This window comes from Arachis ipaensis, chromosome B7, assembly GCF_059453495.1.
Source record: "Arachis ipaensis isolate K30076 ecotype BB chromosome B7, ASM5945349v1, whole genome shotgun sequence".
In the NCBI taxonomy this organism is placed as follows: Eukaryota; Viridiplantae; Streptophyta; class Magnoliopsida; order Fabales; family Fabaceae; genus Arachis; species Arachis ipaensis.
This window is the reverse complement of record NC_142442.1, coordinates 141,045,399-141,058,621: the sequence shown is the minus strand read 5'-3', so window position 1 is coordinate 141,058,621 and position 13,223 is coordinate 141,045,399. Positions and strand designations below refer to the sequence as shown.

General features: G+C 33.2%; 2 protein-coding genes across 3 annotated transcripts; one reads left to right on the top strand and one right to left on the bottom strand.

The window, feature by feature from the left end:
* The first annotated feature begins 3,773 nt into the window (after positions 1-3,773).
* Positions 3,774-7,426, top strand: XK-2 (xylulose kinase-2). Of its 2 annotated transcripts, none has more exons than XM_016308296.3 (11): positions 3,774-4,034; positions 4,215-4,872; positions 4,961-5,049; positions 5,417-5,481; positions 5,814-5,869; positions 6,072-6,192; positions 6,289-6,363; positions 6,429-6,482; positions 6,586-6,680; positions 6,776-6,950; positions 7,029-7,426. In XM_016308296.3, exons 1-11 carry the CDS (start codon positions 3,976-3,978, stop codon positions 7,259-7,261), a joined length of 1,680 nt encoding a protein of 559 aa, XP_016163782.1. In that variant the 5' UTR covers positions 3,774-3,975; the 3' UTR covers positions 7,262-7,426. The 2 variants fall into 2 exon arrangements, with proteins under 2 accessions (XP_016163782.1, XP_016163783.1); XM_016308297.3 differs by having other exon boundaries at positions 3,792-4,034; positions 4,376-4,872.
* Positions 7,427-8,888: 1,462 nt separating this feature from the next.
* On the bottom strand, positions 8,889-11,168 carry LOC107606260 (tubulin alpha-4 chain). The gene is made up of 4 exons (XM_016308295.3): positions 10,704-11,168; positions 10,369-10,603; positions 9,904-10,274; positions 8,889-9,694 (listed from the first exon to the last, which is right to left on the bottom strand). Exons 1-4 carry the CDS (start codon positions 10,794-10,796, stop codon positions 9,038-9,040), a joined length of 1,356 nt encoding a protein of 451 aa, XP_016163781.1. The 5' UTR covers positions 10,797-11,168; the 3' UTR covers positions 8,889-9,037.
* Between the last annotated feature and the right edge of the window lie 2,055 nt (positions 11,169-13,223).

Genomic DNA, 13,223 nt, shown 5'->3' with positions numbered 1-13,223 from the left:
ATTTCGTTAGTAATTTTTATTTTTAACTCATATTGGGCTAAATAAACAATCCATTATACACATTGTACAAATATCTCATTGGCTCCCTAGCGGGACTCATAGCATAATAATATATAGGAGGCAAAGGAAAAGATTTAACAAAAGAATTTTGAGTTCTCATTGGAATTTTTTTTTAAGAAAAATAGTATTTTTCATTAAAAAGTACTTTTGTTATGAAAAAATATTTTTTATTTTAAACAAGTAATAACGTGTTACTTTTTGGAAAAGAAATAAAAAAGATTTTATTGAATTCCAGTTCTTCTTATATTTTTATCTAAATACAAAATTACATTTTCTATTTAAAAAATAAAAATTAAGTAATATTTTTAAAAGCCAATTTAAACTTAAGTTATTTTTAGTATAAAAGAATTTTATACACATATTCAACTATATATTGCGATGTTAGCAGAAGTAACTAATTTTTTAAATTTATTATTTTAAAAATTATCTAAATATATAATTCTAATGTGCTAAATTTTTTATAATATTAGTAGAAAAAAAAAGTTAAAACCTTAACAAAACATATAAACATATCTAGCAATATAATTGACTTAGGTAGATAATAATAGAATTAAATTCTAAAATAATTTTGAAATTTAATCAATTTAGCTTCTGAGATACTAATTATATTATAATAGTCCTGAGATTAAAAAAAATATACCTAATTGGTCTCTGACATTTTTTTCGACCATTTTCCTTGTTGTCGGTAGTGACATAGCACTTAACTACCATGATGGACTAGATAATAACGGCTAATTAAGTTAGTAATTGAAAGTTATTGACCTAATGTGATCCTTAACTCAATCTCTACAGCTTCAGGTTCATTTATAGGTAGTGAAGGATTTTTTACAACTTGAGCTACAACCATTGGTGGAGGAGGATATTCTGCAGTAGCAACTAGAGGAGGATTTTCAGCACCAGTAATTGGAGAAGAATTGGAAAAAAATTCGAAATTTAGATAAGAACCTCTTTAATAGTGTAAGCACTAAAAATAATTTTTTATAACTTATGTAACTAAATAGAAAATTCTAAAGATACTCTAAATAATAAATTTAATAGCAAAAATTAAAATAATTAAATACCAAAATTTTTATTATAAAAAACTCTTAAAAAGAACTTAATACAGTAAAATTTTTTATTATTAAAATAATAGATACACAATCAATTTTTTTAGTAGTACTAGGACATATCAACAATCAATAAAATACATCAAAATTTATGAAATTAATATAAACTCTCCACAAAATGGGTATCTCAAATCAGACAAAAGATCGAAAAAGTAATACGACTAATAAATTATATCTTAATATTCGTCTGTACACTAGAAACAATATACTAAAATTTCATAAGAAATAAAGCAAATTTACTAGTTTAATAAGATCAAAATGACACTATCTTTTTTTCCTAATTTCTTCTTCTCTTCGACTCTAAACCCTCTCTCTGTTCTTTTTCTTTTTCTTTTAAAATGAGAAACACTCCCTCTTTTCATGTGGCTTTTAAGTCATTTCTTGCTTTTCTTTTCTTTTTTTAAGTGTGTTTCCACTTGAATTGGGACCACCAATAAATCTCTTCTTCGTCGACTCAGGTGAGAATAGACTGTTCTACCAAATCCTTTGCAAGAATCAAACTTTATTATAAGTAAATTCTTAATCATCATATTTGAACCATTATCATTAGTATGAATCTTCTTAAATGCATATGACTTCATCTCAAGTGCTTGACGGATCCAATTATACCTCATTTCTATGTGTTTCAATCTAGAATGAAATGTTGGTTTTTTCCTAAGATGGATAGCACTTTGGCTGTCACAAAATAACACAAACTTTTTTTGATTGATGCCTAACTCTTGTAGAAATTTCTTCATCCACGAGATTTCTTTAGAAGCTTCAACAACAACTATATATTCTGCCCTGTGGTAGACAAAGCAACACATTTCTGAAGTCGGAATTGCCACGACACAGCTCCCCTGCAAAAGTCATCATATAACTAGAAGTAGACTTTCTTGAATTAGGATCTCTAGCCATATTCACATCTGTGTAGCCATCCAACACAAGTTGGTCACTCCCAAAGCATAAATAAACTCTGGAAGTACCACTAAGATATCTGAGAATCCACTTCATTGCTTACCAGTGCTCCTTGCCAGGAATAGAGAGAAACCAACTAACAACTCCAACTGCACCGTGCGACCTGACGCCAACCTCAAAAAGATATCCATCGACGCCCACCCTTGCGCCTGGTGCACAGAACGAGCAATACTATGACCGTTGTTTGCCGCCAATTACAAGGTAATGTCGCTTGTGTCTATTATCATTTTCTCAATTTTTTTTTATTTTTCAGGCTAAAACATGCAATTAATGATCGAATGTTTTATTTTGCGAGGATTCGAATGTTTCTTTTAGTATACTATCACTTTTTGTGGGATTCAGATGTTTTTTTTGTGCAAATTCAAATTTTTTTTTATTACACTTGGGATGTTTCTTTTGTAAAATTTAGAATGTTTTTTTAATTAAACTAACTATGGGATGTTTCTTTTATTAAATTTGAAATTTTTTTTTTAAACGTGGAATGTTTCTTTTGTAAAATTTAAAATGTTTTTACTATTAAGTTGGGATGTTTCTTTTATTAAACTTTAGATGTTTCTTTTTCTTAAACTTAGGATATTTTAATACAGGTCGGCCCCTCACAGTGCACAAAAGAGTTGTGGTGGAGGGTACAATAGTAGTGCGACGGACAGTTGAAGATGAGATATCAACAACGCGATGAGAAGGGATAGAGTTTCACGTTGATGAAACAGTTACAAATTTAAAATCTTATTTTTAAAAATTTAAAATGTTATTGTTTAATGATTTTAAAAAGTTGTTAAAGTTAGCCGATACCCCTGTAACCTCTAAATAAATATAGAGAGACTATCCCATTTGAGATATACCTGGTTGATAAATATCTAATTGCATTTGAAATATTGAATTAATATTAAAGAATTTATTTTTGTATTAAAAAAATATTAATTCCAGATATTTTTTATTTAAAATATCTATTTTCAAAGGCAAAATCATCACGTTTAAAAAATTAAGAAAAATAATTTTGTTATAGAAATAATTTATTTCATATTGATAAGATATAAAAGTTAATTGTTAACTTAATAAAAGGTTTAAATAACTAAAATTATACATTTAATAATAAATAATTTTATAATTTTAAAATATTAAAAATATATTTTAAAAATAAACCAACCAAACATATTTTTATTATTTTTAATATTTAAAAATAATTTTTTTCACAAACTAATCGTATTTTTTAAAGTATAAAAAATTAAAAATAAATATTATTTTTTAAAAATAAAAATAAAAAATAAATAAAAATAAATAAATAATTAATAAAAATTATTAAAATTTAAAAAAAAATTATCAACATAAAAATTATAAAAAATAAATAAATAAATAAATAATTAAAAATATATTTATCTTCTTATAAAAAAATTAATTTATCTTTTTAAATATCATAAAAAAATTTAATCTTTTTTAATAATTTTAATATTAAAAATCTGTTTTAATAATTAAATCTTTCTAACCGCTCTTTAAAATAATTTTCTCCTAAAAAAACCATCCAACCTCTAAGTGATTTGAATCCTGATTAAAAGTTGCAGATTCACTTCAAAGATAAAAAGCCAAATTTCCTTTTCAAAATAAATAAAAAAAGGAAATTCATAAAAAGTTAATTTTTTTTATTTTATTTCTCCACGTCGGAAATACCTCACCGGATAACCAAAACAATAATTAACGGAATACCCGAAAACACTCTGTCCCAAGTTGTTCTCAGTTTCTCATCCAAAATTTTTGTTTATAAATGATTTGATTTTGCAAAGTTTGTATCCAATTTCTACCTCCTCTTTGTTTCCAGAAAATCCACTGAAAAAGTATAGCTTGTGATTTTGCTCCAATGGCTGATTTCGATCTTCCCCAGGATTCGTATTTTCTCGGATTCGACAGCTCCACCCAGTGAGTTCATCTTCTCCATCTGCATCGCCAAAATTTTAATCTTTTTTCCCACAATGTGCTATTTTTCAATTGAAATTTGATTGATCATATCATATGTTTGTTCTTTGAATAATTGGTGTAATACTGTAACTTGAATCTGAATTGCATGAAATTAAAGTTTCAATTTTTATTGGTATGAAGGTCCTTAAAGGCTACAATTTTGGACTCAAACCTCAATATTGTTGCCAATGAACTTGTTCACTTTGATTCTGAATTGCCCCATTACAAAACCAAAGATGGGGTTTATAGAGACACCTCTGTTAATGGTAGAATTGTTTCTCCCACATTGATGTGGGTGGAAGCTCTTGACCTTATGTTTCAGAAGCTTTCGTCGAAATCCAATGTCGATTTCGGCAAGATTGCTGCTGTCTCTGGCAGTGGACAGCAGCATGGTAGTGTCTATTGGAAGAATGGTAGCTCTCAGGTTTTGCAATCATTGGATCCTGCTAAGCCATTGCTGGCTCAGCTCGGAGATGCCTTCTCGGTGAAGGAATCTCCGATATGGATGGACTCTAGCACCACTGCTCAGTGTAGGGAGTTAGAGAAGGCTTTTGGGGGAGCTCTTGAGTTGGCTCGAGTGACCGGTTCGCGAGCATATGAGAGGTTTACTGGTCCTCAGATTAAGAAGATATTTGAAACTCAGCCGGATGTTTATAACAACACTGAGAGGATCTCACTTGTTAGCTCCTTCATGGCGTCTCTTTTGCTTGGGGAATACGCTTCCATTGATCATGCCGACGGGGGCGGCATGAATTTGATGGATATAAAGGAGAAGACATGGTCTAAAGTAGCACTTGAGGTTTGTGAATGCTATTACTTGAATTTGGTTATTGATGTTTATGTGTTCAATCAATATACTTATTTGAATTCTAATGTTTATTTTGCAGGCAACTGCACCTGATTTGGAGTCTAAACTTGGAAAGTTAGCACCTGCTTATGCCGTTGCTGGAAATATTGCTCCTTATTTTGTAGATAGGTCTGTTGCACACTTCTCTGATTTATTTCTCTTTTGGAATGCAATGAAACTTTGACAAATAGCAGTTAGTTTGTTACCTTCCTTATGGCACCTGGTCAATTTCCAATTAATTTAATAGTTCATTAACTAGATAAACAAGTCTCAATAAATCGAACCGAGATAACAGTAACATGTGTCAAAATCTTTTGACTGGAGTTGATGATTGTAACAATGTTAGGTGTCTGCAAAAAGTTCAAACAAAAGTTTGTATACTTGTATTATAAAGATCATTTCTTCGCATCAACTTGTCGATTGAAATGGTTATTCGTTGCTTTTGCTGAACCAAAATGCTTAAATTAATGACTTAAGCTTCTTTGTTTCCCAATAGGTACAAGTTTAACAAGGAGTGCTTGGTTGTTCAGTGGTCTGGAGATAATCCTAATAGTGTGGCAGGTGCTATAATTTCTTTTAGTATATTCTGCTATGTATTTCTGATTTCGGTATTCGTTCGCTTACTTAAAATATTATACTTGGCATGCCATTTGTAGTTCTATTACTGATAACTTTTGAGAAGGATTCAATTAATATGACATTACAACTAATTTAAAAGTTATGATGTGTTTGGTAAACCATGGCAAGTTTTCTTATTATATCTAGGTTTGAATGATGAAAATCATCCCTGCATATGAAAATCCCAACACTTAATCTTGTGGTGCTTTATAACTGGCATCATCATACAAAAAAGTTTTCTTATATTGTAAGATACTAACCATTTTGATCTGCAGGTTTGACGCTTAATATTCCGGGAGATCTTGCGATCAGTCTCGGCACCAGTGACACTGTAGGTTACAATTCATCATCTTAGGATACCTCTTTCTTTTTGAATTTTGTGGGTATCATTCTAAGTTGTCGTATCGCTGTTAATCTGTCTTAATTTCTCATTAGAGAATCTAAGAACTGATAACGGTTGCATAACATAGGGAAAATAGCACCTATCTAAAATTAAACCCCTTTATATATTAACACATTCTATCATATCTCAGGTATTTATGATCACCAAAGATCCTAATCCAGGTTTAGAAGGACATGTCTTCCCTAATCCAGTTGATGCAAATGGTTACATGGTAATGTTGGTATACAAAAATGGGTCCCTTACCCGAGAAGGTACTACGGTCATGGTTGTTTGCGATTGCATATATTTCCAAGACATACACAGTTTTTGTAGTTTCTCATTCCGCTCCCTATGGTATACAATTTCAGATGTGCGCAACCGATGCGCAGAGCAATCTTGGGACACTTTCAACAAATTTCTAGAGCAAACGCCACCTCTAAATGGTTAGTATCACATAACTCTTTCTTAGTAAGGCATTCTCTTTTCTCATTACAATATGTCTCAATAGGCGGCAAGATTGGTTTCTACTACAAGGAGCATGAAATTCTACCCCCTCTTCCAGGTACCTGTCTAATATTCCTACAGACCAAGTTGCTTTAACTGAATAGCAATCTGACTTTGTTGTCGACAATAAAATACTGACATTTTCTTTTCCATGGTTCCAGTTGGTTTCCACCGATTCATTTTAGAAAATTTCTCAGAAAATTCTCTTGATGGACTAAAGGAGAAGGAGGTCGAAGAGTTTGACGCTCCGTCTGAGGTTAGCAATACCTCGAAACCAATTGAAATATTCAATACTTTAAAAAACTATGTAATAATTATTGAGTACTAAGCAATAATTGCTAAACTCTCAAGGTGCGAGCATTAATCGAGGGTCAACTTCTGTCGATGCGAGCTCATGCTGAAAGATTTGGCATGCCCTCTCCACCAAAGCGAATTATAGCCACTGGTGGAGCATCAGCGAACCATAGCATTCTTAATTCAGTAGCTTCAATTTTTGGGTGTGATGTTTATACAGTTCAAAGACCTGGTAAGTATTGATTATTGATGTTTGAAGTATAAGCCTTCATTCTGGTAGAAGCTAATGACTTATTCAACTTGGCAACAGATTCAGCTTCTCTTGGGGCTGCAGTGAGAGCGGCGCACGGCTGGCTATGCAACGAGAAAGGCGGCTTTTTACCGATTTCTGATATGTACATGAGCAAATTGGAGAAAACATCTCTGAGCTGCAAGCTTTCAGTGAATGCTGGTGATCAGAATCTGAGTTCCAAGTATTCTGCTATCATGAAGAAGAGAATTGAGATAGAGAATCGTCTTGTCGAAAAGCTTGGACGCTACTGAAATGATATATGACTTGCCAGCCATGTTTCTCTGAATTTTTGTTTCTGTTTGTGTTTGGGATGATCTTGACAAACCATAAGTTAGCTGTGAAAATGATAGTGTGTTTATAAAATCTTGATTCCCAACCTGGAACCATGTCGTATATAGACAATAATACATTTTCATGGCCCCTACATTTATTTTCATAGTAATGATTGGTCGTTTTGCATTCATTTTCATGTGAACAAATGAGTGCAGAAAACGTCGTTTACACCGAATTATATTCAACATAATTTAGCATAAGAATAATAAGGTTAAAAAATTTATAAATTGAAATTTGCTTTGATTTTTTTATAATTTTTAAATAATTATCCAAATATTTTTTATAAAAATTTGAAGGATAAATTATTACAAATATATCCGAAATTTTTTTTTGGTAAAAATATTCTTAAATTTTGTTATCAATAATAAATTCTTAAAAAACGTAATAAAATTTGATGTGGTACTTTGAGACATGTTTTTAAATTGTGATTTAATTTGTATCCTATAATTTCACTAAATTTTTAATTAAATTTTTTTATATATTTTTTTTAATTGGATTCTCTTACATTACTTTTAGTTTTATAATTAGGTCTTTTTTATATTAAAAATGTTAAAATTAATAGAACTCCTAAAATATATACTGTCAAAAATCTAATTAAGTTTTTAGTTATGAATACCACTTTTTTATTTTTAATATTGGATTAACAATGATGTTTTTCTAAATTGTGATCTACTATAATATTTTTCTAAAATGTGGGATGATTTAATGTACATAGTACAAATCGGACCGTCCGATTTTTAAGAGGTACAGAAATCGAACCATCCGATTTTTAGGTACATAAATCGGACAGTCCAATTTCTGTACTCGGACTATCCGATTTGTGTTGAAAAAATTAAAAAAATTTGGAGTACACAAATCGGACAGTCCGAAGGGTTCGATTTGTGGTCTGATTTGTGTACTCCAAAGTTTTTAGATTTGTGTACCTCCTATAGTTTTAAAAAACACCAAAAATTACCACGCTATGTATAATACTCATTCTACTTCCATATCTAATTTTTTTAGCCTATGAATACTTTCAATTTGTGAAAATATATTTTTTACGTTAGAAATGACCTAATTATAAAATTAAAAATAATATAAGAAAAAGATCTTAAAAATTTAGTAAAACTAGAAAGACTAATTGAATAAACTTTGAAAATATTTTAGTCAATAACAAAATTCAAAAATATTTTTAATTGTTTATCCAAAATGTGAATGAATAAATTTTAAACTCTGCATTAATACAAAACAAAACTAAAAAAAGCCAAAAACATTACTCATACATCTCGACCGTTACTGGCTGCTAATGTCTACCTTAAGCGGTATCATATATCCAAGTTATGTCGTTGTCACTGGCACCTAATCTACAGCAGTGCTATAAGTAATTATATCAGTAATGATCGTACAGGAGAAACTTAACATTTTGCTACTATGGAAGAGTGTTGGTGATACACTATAATTTCGCTAAATTCATCTATATCTGGTTTTGAATCTTTAAAGGCGCAACGTTAAAACAGGAAACGCATGGTGGATTAGTAAAAAATTATAATAGTGCAAAACTGCAAATATAAAACCAAAAGTGGATTAAACATTGTGCTATTAAGGTAGAAGCACAAACATGATGTTTTCACAGCAAAGCATCAAAAAACTAAAACAACTTGTCCAATAGAAAACAGAAAGGCACATAACAAGAAACACATCATCATGGCGGCAGTCTAATAGTCTTCCTCTCCTTCACCTTCCTCACCCTCACCAGACTCCGCACCAACCTCCTCGTAATCCTTCTCAAGAGCAGCAAGGTCCTCACGAGCCTCAGAGAACTCACCCTCTTCCATGCCCTCGCCCACATACCAGTGGACGAAAGCACGCTTAGCATACATGAGATCAAACTTGTGGTCAATCCTTGAGAACACCTCAGCAACACTGGTGGAGTTGGAGATCATGCACACAGCCCTCTGCACCTTGGCAAGGTCACCGCCGGGAACAACTGTTGGTGGCTGGTAGTTGATACCGCACTTGAAACCAGTTGGGCACCAGTCCACAAATTGGATTGTGCGCTTGGTCTTGATGGTGGCCACAGCAGCATTCACATCCTTGGGCACCACGTCACCACGGTACATCAGGCAGCAGGCCATGTACTTGCCATGGCGAGGGTCGCACTTCGCCATCATGGAGGACGGCTCGAATGCGCTGTTGGTGATCTCAGCAACCGAGAGCTGCTCATGGTAGGCCTTCTCAGCAGAAATAACAGGTGCATAGGATGAAAGCATGAAATGGATCCTTGGGTATGGAACCAAGTTAGTTTGGAACTCAGTCACATCAACGTTCAGTGCACCATCAAACCTCAAAGAGGCAGTGAGGGATGAAATCACCTGCAAAAATCAATACATTAAAATTGTCAAGGCACCTACTTAGCCACACCTTAAAAGTTTTATGGAAATAGCTCAAAAGAAAGCATGCATCTTCATATCCAACTTTTTTCAACAACAATCAACAAACAAAGTTGAATAACCAACAATCCACAGGAATCAACTCAAATTATTAAATTGCAATTCCTAACAAGCTTTGAAACAAATTTTACCTGAGAGACGAGGCGGTTGAGGTTGGTGTAGGTGGGGCGTTCAATGTCAAGGGAGCGCCTGCAGATGTCATAGATGGCTTCATTGTCGAGAAGCACGGCGACATCGGTGTGCTCAAGGAGGGAGTGAGTGGAAAGGACACTGTTATAGGGCTCAACAACAGAGGTAGAAACCTGGGGAGATGGGTAAACAGTGAACCCAAGCTTAGATTTCTTTCCATAATCAACAGAAAGACGCTCCAAGAGAAGGGAACCAAGACCAGAACCGGTTCCACCACCAACAGCATTGAACACCAAGAACCCTTGGAGCCCAGTGCAGTTATCAGCAAGCTTCCTGATCCTATCAAGGCAGAGATCAACGATCTCCTTCCCAACTGTAACCACCAAACGCACCGTTTCAATCAAAATAGGAAATGATAATCAAATCATAAATGGATATTATATTAGGGATCGAAATGAAGAAATTACTGGTATAATGGCCACGAGCAAAATTGTTGGCAGCGTCTTCTTTGCCGCTGATGAGTTGCTCAGGGTGGAAGAGTTGGCGGTAGGCTCCGGTCCTCACCTCGTCTATCACGGTGGGCTCAAGATCGACGAAGACGGCGCGTGGCACGTGCTTTCCGGCGCCAGTCTCACTGAAGAAGGTGTTGAAGGCATCGTCTCCTCCACCAACGGTTTTGTCACTCGGCATCTGTCCATCGGGCTGAACCAAAAGAGGAAACACAGATTTCAGCAACCCTAGATCTGAAAAAACCAACCAATTCGAAGGAAAATAAGAATAAAAAATCCCTAATTTCAGGTACCTGAATGCCATGTTCGAGGCAGTAAAGCTCCCAGCAGGCGTTTCCGACCTGGATACCGGCCTGACCAATGTGGATCGAAATGCACTCTCTCATTTTCTCGGGAAAATTGGAAAGGGAAAATAAACCCTAAAATGGAAAATTGAAAAGAGAAGTTTCTGGAGCGGCGTTTATTAAGACGCCTTTGTCACAGATTGAAATGGTGAGTTGCTATGTTTTAGTTTGGCGTTTAAATAAGCGCCAGCGTCAAGGGTGGAAAAGAGAGAAAAAGGCTTGGTGCCTAAATTTGAAATGTGCGGTTAAAAGTTAACTAGGGTTACGTTGACCATGGTTAAAAACGGGAAGAGCTTTTGTATTATTTGGATGGTTGCGGTTATGGCCCAGTGTTCCAGGCTGGATGCTACTAACTAACCGTTGAGTTTAGCCAATTTGAATTTTGATTTTGATTCCGTTGTTACTTGTTGCCCCCATAATTCCCGGATTGTCCATGCCTTTTTGGATGAGAGGATGAAATAAGAAAAAACAAGATGGAAATAATAGAAAATAGAGGATAAGGACAACATTTTAAGAACCTTTTATAATATAATGTGATTTTGTAAATTATTTAAATGTATAAATTATTTATTTAATTAATGTAATTTTAAGATTAAATTATACTATAATAATATATCAAAATTATTAAAATTAAATTTATAATCAATTATTACTAATTTAGATTGGTCGAGTGGTTAACTCATTCGTCTGTTTAAATAAATGTCGGGGTTCAAATCAAATCTAAAAAGAAAATATAATCAATTATCAATAATTTTCTCGGACCGAAATTTATGCTGAAATTTTTTTTATTTCCCACTTCCTTTGTTTAATATTATATTTAGTTCCAAATTATTATTTATGATTTATTAAGATTAAATAATGTCATTTAATTAAGGAGTAAAGTATCGTTTTTGTCCTTAACGTTTGGGGTAAGTCCTATTCATGTCCCTAACGTTTAAATTGTTCTATTTGTATCCTTAACGTTTATAAAAGTGATTCAATATTATCCTACTATCAATTATACTAATAAATCAGATTATATTTTTCAATTATTCTCACTTGGATGTATTCATTCTCAATTAGGTCTCACTTGGATGTGTTCGATTTTAATATTATACCCACTATTTGTGTTTAGATTCAATTATGTCCCTAGAAAAGTGAATTATGTTAATGTTGTAGGAATTAGTTTCAACATATGATGAGCTATTTTCAGAGTAGATCATCGATTCTATCCTAGACATTTGTATTTTAACTTCAAGAAGAGATTTTTAAAACTCAAACTAAAGCGCTCATGATATATAATTGACGGCAGGATAACATTGAATCACTTTTACAAACGTTAGGGATACAAATAAGACGATTTAAACGTTAGGGACACAAATAGGATTTACCCCAAACGTTAGAGACAAAAATGATACTTTACTCTTTAATTAAGTATACAGCGTTAAAATTAGAGTAAATTCCTATAACAGTCCTTAAGGTTTTCACAAAATTATGCAATTTGGTCTTCAAAGTTCCAATTTTACCATAATAGTCTTCCGGATTGAACTCCAAATACCATAGTAATCTGTGTGCATCTTTTAGATGATGACTTAAGTCTTTTAATGGTTAGTTTAGCTCTCTCTCTCTCTGACAATGTCTTTCGCCCGGATCGACCGGCCGAAGCCAGCCTTGGGTCCAAAAAGATGGGCAATGCCCCGCCTCCGATTCACGGAATAAGTAAAATAATGTTAAAAGTAGTGGTATTTCACTTTCGCTATTTCCGACTCCCATTTATCCTACACCTCTCAAGTCATTTCACAAAGTCGGACTAGAGTCAAGCTAAAAGTAGTGGTATTTCACTTTCGCCGTTTCCGGCTCCCACTTATCCTACACCTCTCAAGTCATTTCACAAAGTCGGAGATACTGACGTGCAAATCGTTCGTCTGACTTGGGTATAGGGGCGAAAGACTAATCAAACCGTCTAGTAGCTGGTTCCCTCCGAAGTTTCCCTCAGGATAGCTGGTCTCTCTCTCTCTCTCTAACATTCTTTTTTTCTTGGACTCAACTTTAATGTAGCATACATAAAAATCAGATTGTGGTGTCAATGTTACCTCATTTACTTTATTACTCGAACTCGAACCCTAAACCTCTCTTCGATATTTCACCACAAACTCGTCCACAATCTACTTGAATTGTTTTATTTCCATAATTTCAACTTTTTCTCTCACTTCTTAAATCCATAACTTTAAAGCCAAATACGATTTCTTCTCCTAACTTTTTAAGTTAATGCCATTTCTCTTAATTACTCTTCTGAAATTAGAATTGGAATTGGAAGTTGATTTTTTTGGTATTTTAGGTTTATTCATAACGAGGTGAATGAGTTTTAGGAGTTACATGAAAAGAGAGATAAGTTTTAGACAAAATTAAGATGGTGGGGACTTATTAGATAAGTTTTAGACTCTGGGTTGGCGAGATTGGAGACCAAAATGTGAGATTTATTTGCTTGTA